General features: G+C 38.6%; 1 protein-coding gene across 2 annotated transcripts in view; it reads left to right on the forward strand.

The window, feature by feature from the left end:
• Positions 1-19425, forward strand: part of LOC144211700 (uncharacterized) — a 99345-nt gene that overhangs the window by 51074 nt on the left and 28846 nt on the right. For both annotated transcript variants that reach the window (XM_077739125.1, XM_077739133.1), the window contains exon 5: positions 169-357. In XM_077739125.1, the coding sequence (XP_077595251.1) occupies positions 169-357 (189 nt within the window). The remainder of the gene's footprint in view (positions 1-168; positions 358-19425) is intronic.

The raw sequence follows: 19425 nt of genomic DNA on the forward strand, positions 1-19425 counted from the left end.
TAAAGCTACAGTATTTTGTACTAGATATGGTGTATTGGGTCTATCTAAACTTTTTTTTCATTTTAAGCCTAAATAAGGAGAGTTCATTGAAACAAGAAGCTAGAATAAATCAAAAGCTATTAGTGACCCAAAGACATTAATGTGTAGGTGTGTGTTTTTATTTTTCAGGTGTTACAGCGCGGCCTTCTCCTGAAGTCACTTGTCAGGCCCAGGCATTATTTGGCCTGACCACTGACATTTGCTGTCACACCATGTGGCCTATGTACTTTTGGGCTAGATGGCAGATGGTGCCTCTAAAACAGATGATACACCCACAACTACTCCTCCGCAAACACAATAACAACAACTTCCCCTTCGGTAAGTAATTTTCTTTTAAAAAGGAGTGACAAAGAAATTGGTCACTGAAAAATAATTCATAAATTGCTGATCAAATGGAAAGAAATGTTGATGTATCAAGGCTGTAGCTCAAGGAGATTAATGCTTTCCTTGCTTTCGGTGGCCCAGTTTTGGTTGCTCAGGGTGAAACATTTTCCCCGAAAATCTTTCAACTCACCTTTGTGTGGCTAAATCTGTCTCTGTCCCATGGCCCTTGCTGTTTCTCCCTTTTAGCAATGGTTTTGACAGTGAACTTGAATTTGTCATTGAACTGCACGTGACAAACAAAGTGACTGAGTAGTATTTCCCGCTGCTTCCTCACAGTAAGAAAAGGTCTGGGTAATAAATTCAGTGGAGAAAATGTATGGATGGTTGATTCACCATACACTCAGCACTCTTAGAATGGAAATTACCAACTGGAAATCCACTGGGGATAAAAAAAAAAATACACAAATTGGGATGATAATTATGGCGGTGCTAAAGCTGGAAGTGAGGCTGAGGAGTTCCTGGAGGTGATTCAAATTTGTTTAGTAGTTTAGCACTTATTGAATGCACAAAGAGTCATAAAAATTTCAGTTTTGACTTTTCAGGCATTTTTTTTCTTATGCTTGCGATACCTAGTTTCTTTGCCGTATTGTTTTGTTTCCTTTTGTTTCTGTTCTATCAAGCATTCTTCATTAAATGTTGTTGGTGTCTTATTAAAATCATCAATACAGAGTCTTTGTTCAAGATGTTATAACTGGATACAACATTCCATTTAGTTTTGTTTTGCACATTTGTGAAACCTGCATCACTTCTCGCAATGAAACAGGGTTATAAATATAAGCGCTATGATAAATTTTAATTTTCAGATCACCAATGCAATTTCTGGAAGAGTGGTAAAAACAAATCTTATAAACACAGCTAGAAAACCAAAGTTAGAAGAGTTGAATCTGCTGAGGTGTCAATATCTTTGTCTTTATTTCTGTAGCAAGTAGAGCATGTGTGGTGGTCCTTGGTGTGGTTTAATGTGGCATTTACTTGGAGTACAGATGTAGATCTTAGTGTCGGTATCATTTGGCAATGAAAGAACGCATTTAATTTTATAGAGGAACATCGTCTGAACAGATGTATAGATAGTTGAGTGTTGCACAGAGGTGAAAATGACTGAAATAGAACTGAGTTAATGATAGAAGGAACAGGTGGTAGGACACATGTGCAGGCCCGGAAGGTGATTTGCACGTTTGGAAAACTGAACATAAACACAAAAGGGCACCCATTATAAATACGCAGGCTTGTTGTTTTTACATTCACAATTGACTTTGCTAAAGGGGAAACCAAACAACCTGAAAGCAGTTTTATGCAAATCACTTTCCTCTTTAATTGTTTCATCCATCAAGAATATCACAGTTTAGAGAAAAACAGAAGACCTTTTTTTCCCTGAATACATTATACCTTTGATAAAAACCACTATTTTTCAAGCTTCTTTTTAAATTCTAGATAGCAACAAACAATGAATTATTTAGTTGGAATTTCTTGAGTCATTTACCAAATAGACAAGTTGGTTTCCTGACTGGCAAAGATTTGAGGAGATTAAAACACATCTGTTTATTAACGATAGGTCATTTAATAGATCTGCATGAGGATGAAAAACACGCATGTAACACTCACTGAAACAACTCTCGGTGTGTTATTTTCCAAATTGGTGTAAAAAGCAATCCGTTAATTCACAGCTGTACTGTGGGGCTTATGTCTGGGAGCAGCAACTTCCTGTAGTCTTAATCGGTTGCCAGGCAACAGCTCTGACCCTGATATTTTACCTTATATGTACAGAAACCACCGCTGTAAAAAATAAAAAATAACAAAATAAAACTGGATTTTTTTTTAGGATTCAGTGTAGTTGTATATAAACCTAATTAGTACATTTTTGATGTACTGTTTTTTGGTTTGTTTTATTTGCACTTTGAGGAATTTGTGTTTTACTAAGCGAACACTGAGTGCTTTATTATTGGAAATGCACAAGAACAGTATTAAATTTTCATTTTACTATTTAAAAACCCCCTGCAGCTATATTTCTCCCAACTTCATGTCGCTCTATAACGCTAGCCTATAAAAAACTAGCTCAGGAATGGGTTTACGGAAAATGTGAAAGAACAGGGATGGCCTGTGTTATAAACTCAATTGTGTTAACTTTTGAAGAAAATCTTTGCACATAAGAGCCTTATATAAAGATAATGACGTATTTCAGCCTAGCAAAAAGAGCCGTGAACCAAATGAACGCGTGACCTACGAGGAATTATAGGTGATAACCTACCTATTAAAGATAACACCTGAGGTGTCAGGGTTGGTAGCTTTGCTTGAATTCAAGTGGGAGGGTTGGGGTCTCCTTTGAGACTTTTGTAATTAATCAAAGTCCCTCATTTTAAAGCAAAGTCTTTTACGTTCAAATTTAGCTGATAATATCTTGCCAGCAAAAACCTCGTGTGATGTGAGCCCATATCTTAATTACTCTCAGATCACTGATACCCCCTATACACAGGCTCTTGCGACTTCTCCTGGAGACAGAAAATCATTTTACAGCTGAGCAGATAACTCCCAGTTCTGCATTTAACAGACCACACACACCCACTGACTCACTCCTCAACCAAGGCTCATTTGACATTGTTCTAATGACAGACATGTAGCAAAGGTCCTTGTTTCATTAATTCATCAGTCATAGGTTGAGGAGGTATTAGGCTGTCTGCATATTCTCATTGTCAGGTAGAAGCCTTCCATCGACCAAACGTATTGGATGGAAAACTACTACTGTAAAACACATAAAACTGATTTATATTTCTTTCAATTTTGTTTTGTTGTTTTTTGACCTCAGTTTCCTGTTGCGAGACCCCACTGGTTCTATGTGGGATAAAATAAATAAATAAATCCACTTTGGGCCCAACCATTTTAATATGGCACATTAAAAATATGATTTTATGAAGCCCCTGTGAGTGATAAATCCTCAAAATCATCATTACTTTCTCCTGACTTCAAGCTCTCCTGTCAAATGCCACAATATACATAATAGGCATTAGGGATATCTTCTCAAATTGAACGATATATGATACAAAATACCCACCAAAGGCCACAAGAATATACATAGATTGCAAGTGATAAAACAGTACAACTCCTCCATAGAAATCTCTTGTATTAATTTTAAAAAGAAACCGCCCAACAATGACTAACACAAAAAAAATACCTATTTTTAGTTTGAATTATATTTTTTTGTTTTCAACACTATATTCTTCGATAGCAAAAAGCTTTTGATTTCAAAAATATTGAAAATAGATATTTTGACTAAATAATAAAAAGATATAGCGGTCATAGCTATGAAATAGCACACTTTTGTTCGTGTGTCTGCATGCCATATTATGAATTTATTGTTTGACAAGCTGCTTGGCTAAGGGAACACAGTAGTTGCACACAGTGGTAGGCATTTCTGTTCCTCTGCTGAACGGCATTGAGCTGCCTTTAAAAAGAAGCTCCAATTTAAGTTTCATGAGTGATGAAATATTTGTGCACTGCCAGAAGCAACTCTGGTCACTGAACATGAAAGCCAAGGTACATAAACGTCGAATAACTATCGATGAGCAGGGTTGAAGTCAAAACAGTCACTATGACTCCTGAAAATTGCCAGTAGTTATGATGTAAAGTAACGTATTAAATTTTAACAGGTTTTTTGATTTGAAAAAAAACAAACTGTTAAATATGTAATACTATAAATATGCTTCCACATTAAATAGCAATTTTTTGACTATTTTTATACGCTAAGACGTGTGTTTTGTTAAGCAAAGAGGAAGGAAATGCCAGAGGGCTATGTGGCGGATGGCTTTGAGACTAGCTCAGGGGCAATCCTGTCAAGATGACGCTGTAGTTGATTTAAACAAGACAGTGAAATAATATCAGTTGGGAGACTTAAAATGGACTATGGCTCTATGAAACAATTTTACCACAATGTGAATGTGTAATTAGACACAAAACCGTGAGTGATTATAACAATATGGAAAAAGCTATCCAGCCTTTTAAAATCAAAATATATAGTTAAATAAACAAATAAATTACATGCACATTTAGCCTTCCCTGACACAAAAACAAAATTCACTGAAGTACTCATCTAGTTTCCACTGATCTTCCTTGAGACGTTTTTGCAGTTTAATTAGATCTCCTCTTTGGTAAATTCAGTCAAGTGGACATGATTTGGAAAGGCACACAACGATTTATATTAATGTTGTCACTAGGGTTACTCCTTTCAGTCTATTATGCTTGGAATACCAATCTTTCATGAGTGAGCTCTGCCCATTACTGATTCATCTCGCAAGTATTAGCTGCAAAACATTAAGTTTTTTCATGGTGGATTTATTCATTCATTCATTTTCTGTACTGCCTATCCTCAAAAGGGTCACGAGGGGTGCTGGAGCCCATCCCAGCTGACAGGGTACCCTTAATTGGTGGACAGCCAATCATAGAGCACAAAGAGACGGACAACCATTCACTGTCCCACTCAGATATACTGTATCCCACGAATTATATACTTATCAATGTACTTTACATGTGTATGGTAATCAAATTTACTGCATTTACAATATATTTAATACCATTTGTCCTTAAATAAGCATGTATTTGTTAAATATCTGTATCCTCCAATACATTTCCATCATACGTTAAGTCTAATGTACTATATTTACATTCAATTCAATGTCTATACACCTAATATACAGATTTACTCTTCTATATAACTCCAATTATATTATGAGCACATGCTATGAATAAAAATAGACATGGTTTTAATCATTGTTACATTTATGTCTACATTATCGTCCAGCAACATGTCTTGACCTGCGGCATTCTGTTTTTGCCGCTCGCCTATGAATCAGTGTGCAATTGTCTAATCGGCCCCTTTCCCTCTTTCAGCTTGTTACTGCCTAATCACACTCATTTAAATGGCTCACATGAGTAATTATCACTGCCAAACGATCCCATGCCGACGCAGGTCAGCTTGTTTTGAGGGCCCGCACCCCATTACAGACAAGTTATGATCATCGGTACAGGCCAGCTGTAGTGACTCAGCCCACGGGACGGCGTATGTGTCAGGCCATCCACTATGGTCATGTTTCTATAATAATAAAAATGAGGGTATAGCGATTACACCATTACTGAAAGTGACCATTAGTCATCTAGATGGTGGCTGATTGTTTGAAGCATCGTGCATAACATTGAAAAACTCCTAAACCACTCATTTTCTGACAGCGTATTTAGTTCTTCCATTCAATTCTATCATCAATGACGAGTTTTCCATGATGGCAACAGTATTGAGCATTTCGAGACCCACTGAATATTGTGTTTTGTGAACATATAGGCACTAAATTCACCAAAATAGAGTATATGCTCTTTCTCTTCAACAGAAGAGATGCAATACAGTATGTATGCTATACAATTTAAAGGCTATGACGAAGACTACATATGCTCTCTGGGGCCTAACTCGCAACCAAAAGGAAATCGAGTTCACAATAAATTACCAGTAATCAGCCCAAGAAATAAAGTATTGGACTCCGAGAAATTAGGCATTTACATTCCTAGAATAAACACACCAAATTTCATTGTGATGCAGCAACCAATAATGGAGGAATAGATTAACAAAATGACTGTATACACACCACCAACAACATGAACAACACCAACAATATGGATGGTATGTTGACAACCTTCAGCCTGTAAAATATAAATTAATTAATACAATGACCTTTAAATGGCTGAACATTATGCATACTAAGTCAATGGTTTCAACTTGAGCATATGTTTGTGCAGGTTCACGCTTGAGATGGTCTTTTGATGCCCAAATCCATCATGTTTACCTGTCAGGTCCAGGTGACTTGTGGCTTTTGTGACTGCGGACAACTCACGTTTGTAAAAACAACCAACTCATTCATTCATTCATTCTTCCCCGTACAAATATGTTCTCCCCCGCATAGGGCCAAGGACCCCGTTTGACTGTCAGAGATGTATCTGTTCAATGGCCCTTTTGGTAATATACATTTGTCAGGGTTGTTTACCACAAGGTTTTTTTTTTCATCCAGCAATGTATTCATTTGAATCGGACTTATAAGACCTTTGTGAATGTGTAGAAAATGTTACTTTTATCAAAATGCAGCAGTTTTCCTATTTAAAATAGTGCAACACACATGTATGGCATTTCTGCAAGAGTAATAGTGTTCAATTTTGAAATTGTTGAAACCAACGTTCAACATTAAGATTCTAATTAATAAGACTGGTGAAGAGCAATGAAAGCATTTTATAATTTTATTTTTTATATGTAAACTGTCAATGTGCAATTTGGGGACAGCACATGTTTCTATTCATGAAATGTTGTCCTTCAGTAAGTTTGGAATTATTTCATTATTTATTCATTTTTCAAATTAAAAACAAAAGACCATTCCTTCCACTGCAAATTGACACCATGATTGCCCCCCATGAAGCTCATTTGTGGGCAAAAACAATGTGCAAATGAGTCAACCTATATTATTTATTACTCGGCTGGACATTGTTTACTTTTTTAACATGAAAAGCGTATTGGAAGGCAAAAATAGCTCTATGGACTTTCAGGACCTTGGAACTGTCTGTGCTTACCTTTTACAAAGGCACTTCCTAATTAGGATGCAGTAAGTACAATGACCCTTAGAGGAATAGCAGCGAAATTCTCCACCTTGCGGGATACCTTCAAGTATCACTTTCTCTTTATTTTCCCGGCTACTCTCTCTCTCTCTCCCAGGAGAAGAAGAAGTCTAGAGATAGAGGAGAGGAAGTAAGGTGCAAGAATGCATAAACTGTGAATGCTGGTTTCCCTTGGATTACTTAAAAAAAATTCAAAGAAAAGCAAGCCTAAACCAGGAACTTGATTGAGTCACTATTATGTCTGCTTTATGGCCTGTGACCATCCAATCAAAGCACTAATTAGGAGAGTAAAAAGAAAAAAAGAAATGTTGTGCGAGTGTACATGAGTGCAGCGCATTTTTGTTGTTGTTTACAAGAGTGAAAAAGATAGCACGCAATGTGGCTGCCTCATGCGCCATGTTGACATGGCCATGTTGTTATTATGAGCAAATACGCTCTCTTCTTGCGCACTCCCTGTGAGGTGGACCCAGGAGGGCCACACTTTCTATTTCGCTTCCATTTGAGAAACAGTGTGGCGGAAATGACAAATGTGGAAGGTCTACTGTGGGGCCTTTGGGGAACGAATGTAAATAACAGATATTAATCCTCTTTTTCCCAAACACATTGCACACGCCTGACATGCCATGAGTGTATTGCTGTGCGTATGTGCGTGTGTGTGTGTATGTGTGTGTGTGTGTGTCTGTGTGTGTGTGTGCATACGGAATCTATCCCTGAGCGAAGGCATCAGGTTTTCATAATATTGTTGATGTTCTCTGCTTTTCATTCACGTAGTCTAATACTGCCACGTCTTCCTGACCCTGTGAAGAGAATTCAGAGATCTGTTTCTAAATACATTACACATCTTTAAAAAAAAGAACTTAAACCTAAAAAAAATGGCAAAAACTCTAAGTAGTGTGAAGGTTAATTGTGTAAATGGAGCATGTGTTGTTTTGTTTCTCTAAACCGATTTATTCTCATAAAGGTCGCGGGGGGTGCTGGAGCCTATCCCAGCTTACAGAGAGCGGAAGACACCCTGAATTGGGGGACAATCAATCGCAGGTTACAAAGAGATGGACAATCATTTGTGTTCACGCTTATACAAAGAGGCAATTTAGAGAGTCCAATCAGCCTACCATGCATGTAATTGAGATGTGGGATGAAACCAGAGTACCGTAAAAAATAAAAACACACTCCCAGGTTTGAACCCTCAACCTAACAACTATGGGGCTGAGGCACTAACAACTCGCTCGGTGGGTCACCCTTTTACTTACTTGAAATAAAATGCCACATTTTGCAGTCACCCATTTAGAACTTTATTGGCGCATTTTGCATCAGAAATTATTCACCACTTTCATGATGAGGAGTTGTAGCAGGAGTGCCAAACTCCAGTCGAGGTCCCTTATCCAGTCTGTTTTCCCTTTCTCTCTCATCTACCACACCTGAATCAAAAGATCAACTCATAAGCAAGCTGTCCAGAATATTAATAACGTTCATGATCATTTTTATTATTATTATTATGTACTGTCCACCCAACATAGAAAACAGACATTTTAACAATGCGACTACTATTTAAGCAAATCAAATATGCCCTTCCTTGTTATTTAATTATCATCCAATATCTCATGCAAGTCTATAAATATGGATGTGTGTATACACGTCCTTACAAACTGAGACAAAACAATGTTAATTGCAATCTGTTGATTTGAACTTTATTAGCATCATGGGAATGCACAAGGTAGGAGCAATCCAGCGTTGAACCAATACACATTCTCCTGTTACCAGTCTAAGGGCATCAAAGGGGAAACTAATTTGCAGCTCAGAAAAATACGACCTGACAATTGATCAGACGTATGTAGGCGTAATTAATGGACAATTCCCCCTGATAGCAGAACAGCAACACAAAAAGGGCTCAAGTTTCTCTGCTTGCAGAAAAGGAGGCAAACTTTAATTTGTTCTCTAAATGCAGTTAATTCTCAAAACACTCGTATCCCACATCATCAGTGAATCAAATCAAACCCAAATCACCCCTTCTTTTTTAAACTCTATTGGTGGTTGGCAGATTACTATCTAAAACACCCATAGGTGATAATATCCTTCCATTGCAAGAAAACCAAAGCGAATAGTTTTTTTTCTAATTTCCATTCTCTCTTTTTTAAATTACTTTACTTCTTTCCCTTGATAAGCAGCACACAATGTTTTACCATCTCTTGCAATTATCATAATTACACTTTTATGCAAATACACATGACAATTCCTCCTGTTAAAAAGAAGCAAGAAGTCTTCAAAAGCGTGCACATAGAAGTTTACCATACATTCCATGCTCTAATGCGCACTTAAAAGACTTTTTCAAGACAATTCTGTCAAAAGTCAGCAGTGCACCTTACAATTCGATGCACCTTTTATATGTACCAATATTGGTTAATCGTTTTATGATATTCCCTTTAGCACAGCTCCATCTAATTCATGCATAACACAACTCCTAAATACTACTACTACAGCTCCAACTACTTATTGCATAACACAACTCCTTACTACTAAGACAGCTCAATCTAGTTATTGCATAACACAACTTCTAACCACGATGACAATTACTACTACAACAGTTCCATCTAATTTATGCATAACTCCTCACCACCAGTACAGCTCCATCTAGTGGATGTTATAACATAATTCCCTACTACTATCACTGGTAGATAGCCCAGATATGGGCAAAATACGGCCCGTGGGCCACGTCCGGGCCGCGAGGTTGTTTAATCCGGCCCGCCGACGTTGTCCAAATAATGTTTTTTTTCCCAAGATGGCGCTGTCACGAGGAAGTCAGTGGCAGTTGCTCTGTCCACTGTTATTTGTTTTTTTGTGCTTTACAGCCCCTATCTTTTTTTAAATTACATTTTAATATTTCTTAATACATTCCCTTTTACTTTACGTTAATAATGAGTGAAGAGTATGTTAATACTTCAGTCCTTTTTTTCTGTTTATGTTTCATATGTACTGTTAACGGATGCAGTTTTTTATATGTATCGTATCTTGTGCTGACCCGGCCCATCTGTCAAATTTTTAAAGTCAATGTGGCCCCCGGGCCGAAAAGTTTGCCCACCCCTGACATAGCCCATTCATTGAATGTGTGCTAATGTAATGTATTTAAAGGCAGACATATACACTCATTACTCCCTTTTCATTGTTGGAATTCTATACATAGAGCCGATCGAAGTGTTACTTGTAGAGGAACACATGCCAGCTGTCTGCGGCAAGAACAAGGAGAAAATAGCTCTCGCGGCGGAAGGGAGGCGGCTGTCAGGCCATGGGGAGGCTCGGGCTGAATCACTCAAATAAATTCACACAGGTATACTACTAGAATGGGATTGTGGGGACAGTGATATGTGCGCTTACTCATTTTTCTTTGAAAACAAAGTACCTACTGATGAATGTTAAAACATAAATCCGAGGCAAAGCATGGAACTCATCCTGGACTTCAGACAGAACACGTCCGCTTCACTCTTCTGACCTCACTAGTCTACTTATTTATTGATTGTTTATTTGTCTGTCTGTTGTTATTTGTGCACTATGTGGTGACAGCTTTAAATTTCATTATACTAGTATATTGACAAAAACAGCATTCAATTCAAATTAGATTTATTTTTTTTTGTTCTTCCAGAAAAAATCCTTATCAAAATATAAATGTGCACAAAGATGGGGGTGGAAAATTCAATGAATCCATGTGAGCCTACTTTTTCATACAATAATTTTCTGAACTACTGTATCCTCATTAGAGTCAATCAGCCTACCATGTGTGTTTTGGGAGGAAATCCACACAGGAATGGCAAATACATACAAACACGACACAGATGGATTGACCTAGAATTGAACATAGGACCTCAGCATTGTGAGGCTAATGCTCTGACCACTCCTCCACCATGTGTCCAATACTCCACCCACTCCTCCACCATACTGCCATGCTATCCAATTTGTCAATTAGTGTCAAATCAAGCAACAGGGAGATGCAACTGCCCCCTCTCCAAACCTGAAGGGGGCAGAGAAACTTAATCCAGACAAAACTTCCTACATTTCCAAGAGTCCAGGGGTGGTCATACTGTCCATGGACAGTAAATAATCTTGAGTGGAACAGTCAAAGGAAGCTTGACAGAGCAAGTCACCTCACAAGACAAGCAACCAAAATAACCAAAACTAAAGACACCTTTCTGTTCCTGATCACACGCAACTGGTAAGAAATAGTCTTGGATAGCACTTAGTTAATGCTCAGTTTGTATTATTTCAAACACGAGTTGCATTTTCTGCAGGTTGTTTAAATAGATTGTCAGCAGATGAGATGATTGGAACTCTTAATGATGTCAATTAAGTGAGTCAGAGAAATAACATTAGATCCTCTGTGGAAATGTAAAGCAATATCCACAATAGATAAGAAGAATATTATATGCTATGAATATTTCCACAGTTGTCTAGTTGTTGTTGCCATTTGTGACTCTTTCAAGCTTGCGTTAAAACAGCAGTGACATAGATGTTACGAGTCCCAGTGCTTTGCCTTATCCTCAGTGCTTAACCTATTGTTGATAGACAAAATTATGGGATTTGACTAAGAGGATTATAATGACAGCGGTTAATGAGACACAGCTGGGACTGGATCACAGCAAACAAGAATGTTACAATCCTCCCCTCAGCATCGCTCAAAGTTTTAAATCCTTGATTTTATAAAGAAACACACTGCTTCTCCATTTTGATGCATGTTGCAACACATTTTCATCCACTTGTCTTTTTTTTCCACATCTAGGGATCAGAAAACTAGTTGCCACTCACCAACATGCTTATTTTACGCTCTGAGTAAAACAATTTGGATGAATGCCAATTAATTATTTTTTTCCCGCAGGATATAAGGCATTTATTTAGGAATGATAGTGTTTTCAAGCTTACTGTTTTTGTGCATTTTCTGGAAAAATTGTGCCTTCGAAAGCAGGTCAAGTAGGGAAAGGCCTCTGGTGCTAGTGTGTTAATATATGGAATGTTTCCCATCATGAAACGATGTTGGGTAAGTGTTTTGTTAAGTGGATTTGAAGTACAAGTAGAGGAGGCAAAAGTACAGTCGTCTCCTGAGATGTAATTGAGTACTGTTATCTTCTTTAACATCCACCAACTGCCATCCTGCATTTTTCCACCAAGTCCCTACTCAACTATATAGTATAGCTTTATCACTCGTATTATAAAGCTCCTAAAATGATGTGGACGGTGCAATAAATCATATTTAGTATGCAACTAGGAGTGTTATACACTCGAGAATAGATTGATTCAAGACCAGTTTTGAAGGTTTTGTTCTTGTCTGGGACGTGATTGTCTCAAAAGTTTCTTGATCTTGGTCTTAATCTTGTTTTAGAGGCTGGTTTTAGTTTCAGCCTTGATGCGTGGAAGAATAAATCTTTACTTAATCCTAGTGATTTGTGATTGTTTGTATGTTTTGATTGGATTTCAGTCATATTTTTTAGCACAATACTAACAACTACTTATTGCAACTACTTGAACTCCTTTGGTACTTTATGAGTAACTACCACAGATGTCATTTAGCTTTATATATGAATGCATCGCTGCTGTGTTAACTGAATGACAATAAAGCAAGTTTAAATATATTTACAGCACATGTCATACCAGTTTGATACATTGTTTCACACACATAAATTCTAAACACACTAAAATGTCTCATTTAATAACTTCTATAGCCCTTGTACAAAGAAGGGGAAAGAAAGTTACTACACTGGACACTGCTTTGTCAGAAGGTAAATTCAGACAGACAAAAAAAAAGGGAAATCAGCAAATATAACAACTGATCAAATATAGGTTGACTGTGTTGTGTCCCAAAAAATATAGTTTTTTTTTTAAGACATGGTGTATTTTTTTATTTTTGTGTGGATAAAAAAAAAAAAAGAAAAATCCGCCTCAGGATGCCGAATACTTTTTGTCACCATTGTTAATGTTCCCAGGGGTCTAATGCAGACAAAAATGACTAGAGAAGGAAGGAGGTCTCCAAATGTCCATTTCATTGTAGATTCAATGCAATTCAAGAAACCTGGCCATTAGGTTTACTTGTACTTCCTCATACAAAGCATCCCTCAAACTCACAAAAGGATCAAACCTGTTTCCCCCTTCCATAAAGAGGAGGACGGGTAGTAAAGCCTGCTTTGTGGTGCAAATGAGACAGAATTGTTAATGCCCAAAACCAATGCATTCTACCCTCTCTTTAAAGCACAGGCTTGTGCCTGTTCATAAAATGTCAGATTTACTTGCTCTATGAAAATTGGGCCCAGGACCTTGTATTTATGCCCTTTTTTTACACTGTTTCATCATCTGTGACTCTACAAGATAGAAAAGGGAGTATGTTGCACAAAAAGAAATGACGGCCTCTTATCTGTAGTCTGACATTGATTTATCACAGATGCTTAAAGCAGTTTTTATCGACTGCTTTGGCCACTGCAAGGCAACGAAATAACCGGTGCGTATTATGTATAATTTATCGAGGAGCAGATAGCGATTTACACATCCGGTAAACAAAGAAAAATGTTGGCAATCATGTGTTTTAGACCTCCTGGTAAATCCAATAGTAGGATTACTTTTAACTTGATTTTCCCTGACTGGAGGATATAATTGACTCGGCAGCGCCGTCCTTCTTATTCCCCATATCCAATATGTGGATAATTTAGTTTATGTCCACCACGTGGTGAATATGCTTATGGCTACAACAACAGACAAGGCCAATATTGTTGCATCCTATATATTGCAAAGACCATAGTAAAATGTGTTTTGTCATAATTTCATTATATCGTTGCTATTGAAGTTCCTTATGAAAACTATATATACTACTCTAAAGGAGCTTGTTCTTCTGGCATTTCTCACACTCACAATTATACCACCACCAGAGGGAATCAAGCCCACGCCTGCCCGCTCCAAAGTCAGGCGAGTGACTCACTACACAATCAGATGGCTACAGCCATCATTAGATTTCTCTTAATCCACAAACAGACCACAGAACACAAAGACTAGCCATAACCAAATAAAAGTAAAACGGTTGGCTTTGTGTCCTTCAATTCCTATTGCATATTCTCCCCAGGCTTATGTGGGTTTTGACCGTGTACTCTGATTTCTTCCCACATCCCAAAAAACATGTAGGGTAGGATGGCAGAACACTTTTTAAATTGCCCCTTGTATGAGTGTGAGCGTGAATGGTGGTGCATATCCTTGTGTCCTGCGATTGTCCCTCGCCAGGTGCCCATAGTTAGCTAGGATATGCTCCAGCACCCCCACGATCCTTGTTAGGATATGCAGTTCAGAAAATTATTGAATGAAAAGGGTGGATTTTGCTGCATACATACTATAAACTGTACATGATAAGAGAAAACAATATTAAATTCAGGGTTTGACTGCTTGGAAATCCACTGGCAAATAACGTGCCGCAATATCAACAACCTTTGTAGCTCTGAGCTCTTCCATTATTCTGTTCCACAGACAATGACTGTATGACATCTAGCAGTTGGTCTTTAATCTGACTCCCGGTAGAACTAAAAGGTCAGTACTGATGAAGTTGAGATCTCAAGGGTTTTATAGTAGAAGAAGGACCGCTAGATAAGACGACTCAAGACCATGAAGGGTTTAATGAATTAGTGAAAGAACTCGAACCTGAAACACACGAACAGAAAAGGCAGGGCTACTAAATCAGTGTAATGTGCTTTTCTTTCTGGTAGAGCCGAATCACTGCTGAATTCTGCAGTAATTTTAAATCACTAAGAGTTTTTTCAAACACTTTAATGAAGACCAGATAGAAGAGAATTGCAGTAATTAACACAGCTCGAGATAATATAGTACTATGGTACCACTATACTTGCTCATGATAGAGAAAGTAGACTTAATTAATGTATTTTTTGGTGGTATAATGTCGTTCTGACCGCATTATCAGTTTCTGCCGTAAAAAAAAAATAACATCCTCATTAGTGCTGACTGTTTTAAAACAGTTTCTCAATACTTAAATCCTAAAATAGAAATAATAAGTGTGGGCAGCGTGGGATCGATTTCAATGGCAGTGTGAATATTTGTCTGTCTCTGTGTGCGTTGCAACTGACTGGCGCGCAGTCTACGGTACATTTAACCTATCGTCCTCCGTCAGATGATTCATATACGTCTTTGACCAATCAGGTAGTCCAATTCAAGAAGCAAAAGATTAGCATATCTAGCTCGCCAATCACGTGATAGCGTGTCGTTGCTAAAGCAACTGCAAAATACTATTGCAGTCAACTGCATGGTTATTGCTGTCAACTGCATGGTTATTGCTGTCAGCTCATGTGCCCTCCAGTGTCTCCCAATAATCCTGTTGTCCCGTCATTTCTCTCATTATCTTCCCAACCGTCAGTAACGATGGCTGTAATGAATTGCATGCACAAGCGTCAATGCACGATATCTAATGCATATTTCACATTGATGACATAGGACGTCCCCATGCGAAGCCTGCAGCAAATCTACGCACAACCACATGTGCCCGCATACACTATAGGCAACATGCTTGATTAAATTCACAGGATGACGTAAACCCGCATGGCACTAATGTGGCCTCAATGTAGGCCTACATGGGAATGCAATATGAGTGTTAATAAATGAGGCAACTTGTTTCCAGAATCTAAATAATGTAAGCATCATGTCATTAGTGATGGCTGAGAGTGCACAGAAAGGAGACCAAGTGTCAGCGAGGCATGTGGCGTCGGTGTGTGTGTGTCCTTGTGAGTTGGGTATTAATCAATGCACACCTCATGGCCTTCTGATGCAGAAATGATGCATTACATTCAAGTGACATTCCTTGTGTCAAGCTGCGCAAATGCACTTATTGACTGTAGTGAATCTCTATTATGAACCACAAACCACCGTGAAATGTAAGCCCACAATATGCACTATGCATGATGGGTACACCACTTCATCTGCCTATTTTTTTACCCTATTGCATCCATCACTCTGGAACAGTGTAAATCTGGACTCCTCAAACCACATGATATTCTTTCATTGCTCTGGAGTCCAATCTCTAACCCTACTGAGAATCTTTAGAATGTGCTGAACAATGCGTTGTGCAGTTTTCTGACTCTACCACCATCAATGCAAGTTGAAGTTAAAAAATTCATGCATTACTGGATGGGAATAAATGTTGTGACATTACAGAAGCTTATCAAAACAATTCTGCAGAAGATGGCTGCTCTGATCAAAGTGAGTGTGCCTTTTTTTGGTGGTGTGTTAGTGGCTTTTTTGGGGGGCAGCATGTCTTGAAATAAACATACTTTTCAGACTATAAGTCACACTGAACCCGTAAAATATGGTCTGTGTATGTGTATATATCAGTCTTGGCGTTAAGATGGCAACGTTTTGTATTTCTTTACTCGTTGAGAAAAATATTTCCCATTTGCCCCTGGCTATTTGCTGCATTTTACCCACAAACAGCAAGCCCTCCATGAGCATTTGGCATAGCACTTGAACCCAAGTGAAGCGCGTTTTCCCTATTTTCAACTTGCATTCCACCGTTGTGCCATTTACGCTTGATCAAGACACTTGGTTCAGGAAAAGCGCCTTCTATTATGCAGCACACATACATCGAATACATACTTGTTTTACTTACTCTTCCAATCATTCCACATTTCACTGACACTTTCTGCTGACAATTGTCATCCAGGCTATAGCCATCAAGAAAAACCCATACCCACTTGTCATCACTTTTTTGTCAATAAAGTGAATGCTTGTCATAGCTCGTCATGTTGACTTGATGAAAGGAATGGTTGAGAAAACAACACTATATGGGACATAACATGTTGGCAGCGAAAATAGCAGTTCACCAAATTTCTCTATCACTGAAAGGGTATCAAAAAGCACCTGGATAACATTATAATTCGGAAATATTTAAATTTGGGGCAATGACAGCCAAAGATATCCTTTGAATGCATAGGTTTATGTAAGCAGAGTGAATAAATCTTTGCTGGTTATAATGCCAAGGCTCAGTAATATTTCTTTTCATTGGCCCCCAAATCCCTGACTGCACCCTTGTATGCAGGCACTGTGAGTCTTGGCTGTTTGCTAGGGAAAATCTACTTTTTAGATGTCATCTGTCAAATCAGGGGATAAACCATGATCATAGTTTTCTCAGGAAAAAGCTCACATGGCAACCTTACAAATTCTCCCCATGCTGCTTAGAGCCAGCGTATGCAGGTCCAACAGTTGAGCTGAGCTATTATTTATCCTCCAAAAGATCGATCTGCTTAAATATTTGGGAACTCTGTGCCCCCTTCTGCAGCCCAAGGGACATACATTCAGCCAGACCCAATGCTGTGATCAATTAGTGAAATTTTGGTAGGATGTGCTCTGAATTCCATTATGGAAATATTAACACACCATCTGTGCTGAGAATCCAATGAAATGTCTTACTGTCCAGCAATTTCAAGATGGTGGTTCAGGGATAGAAACATCTGTGCACAATAATTAAGAAGTTTTTTTTTTTTTTCGCGGCAAAGAATAAAAAAAACAAAATTAACAAAGCAGGTAGGTCCTAAGGGCTGACGGAAGTCCTGGATAACATCTTGTGTTAAAAGCATGTCAGAAGCAATGACTTGGGTTCCCAACAGGGAGGAAAGTAAATTATGCTTCGATTTCAAACTAGCCCGAATCGCTGGCCCCACACAGGACACGCTTCAGTGGTGTGAGAAATTACAGGATACCACCCCTTCCAATTTCCCCATCAGTGGTCCAGGCACTTGCAGCTTTTTGAAACGATTACCTCAATGGGACCATAGTAACTTTGCTTATAGCTCATTGAGCATCCACAGTGCCAAATAAACTGAGGTAATTACGACTATGCTCTCTTCACCTAAATCCCCCCCTCTTCCAAAAAGAAACCTATGAAGTGGTTTCTTGAGTTCTGGATTTGAATCAACAACTTGGTAGTTATACTTCCTATTATGTGCTCAATCCACCCAGGTCACTGCTTGGTCGGACAAAAAAAAGAAAGTCTTACACCTGCAAGTATTCGTGTTGCAGCAATTTCCTACACGATGTATTAACCATTTTTCCAATGCAGCAATTGAATTTATTGGGGTGAAAAAACAACTAAAACACCTTGACATTATAGCAATGAAACAAATGGGGGTCTTTAAAGACTATAAGAGGAATTTCTCTGATTACCAGCAAACTGAGTCAAATAGTATGTTTATGCCTGCTATGGTGCAAGGTTAAATGCAACAGCCAAGGAAGCCTCTTTTCCAAAGCTGCTGCTGCTGCTTGATGCAAAGGAATTTGAGCAACATGCCACTAAACAGCACTTAATGATTGCCTCTAGTTGGCATCTGCAAAGTAAAGTCAAAGCAAAAAATAGGATGAGTAAACATCTCGAAAAACTCTTATGCCAGGTCAGTAATAATTTAAGGTGCTGTTGGGTGCCCAAAATATTTATTTCAAATACTTGGCCGCTGTTTGCCATGGGCCGCTAATCAACATATAAATTACAAGCTATCTTCCAGGGCAAAGTGGGGAAAAAAACTGGAGCAAATTATTTGGTGTTCTGCCATTTATAAATTGATAAACACTGTCACTAATCATGTTGATCTTTGCCTTTTATTGAACCGAGAGACACATTAAACAAAGAAACACAAAAGGAGAACACTCACAAAAAGATGCTGTACTGAATATAGCGAGTGAACAACTCAAAACCAGACAGATCACATGACTAGGCCAAGTCCCTTAAAGACACATCCAACACACACACATACACAAACTACCGTTATGTACATAAAGTAAATGATATCTTTATAGAAGTAATTTATTTCATTATGTTCTTATTTATATATATATATTTTTCCAACACTACAACACAGTGCTATCACCATGACAACTACACAGACATCAGTCACACGGCGGCCCATCTGTCGCACAGGTCCGAGCCAATCCATCAGGGCCTCTCCTTGAAAAGTCCTGCCCTGGCGTGTAGAGGACAAACAAGTTGTGTGATTTGCCTCTAATCTGCAGTTCACCGTGAGCGTGGGCCAGTGCTATCACAGCACATGAAGGACAGGCACGCTGCGGGTGGGCCATCCATTAGTGCTCCAACCCTCCTCCACCATAGTGCCACAGAGCACAGGGGCAGAGGGATTGGCTCTAATTAAAGATGGCAACATGGGGACTTTGGCCCCACACATGCACCCGCTGCTCTGCAACGGGGTCGGGATCCAGACTCGTTCGGTCACTCAGAAAGGGTCTCGCTTGTCATTCCTGCTGCCTACAGTTGCCAGTCATTCACTACATGGAGCCCAGCCATTAACTTTATGTCACTCTTCATGAATACAAGTCCACAAGCCTGAATGACTGGAAAAGCTT

Source organism: Stigmatopora nigra, chromosome 2 (assembly GCF_051989575.1).
Source record: "Stigmatopora nigra isolate UIUO_SnigA chromosome 2, RoL_Snig_1.1, whole genome shotgun sequence".
NCBI classification, from domain to species: domain Eukaryota; kingdom Metazoa; phylum Chordata; class Actinopteri; order Syngnathiformes; family Syngnathidae; genus Stigmatopora; species Stigmatopora nigra.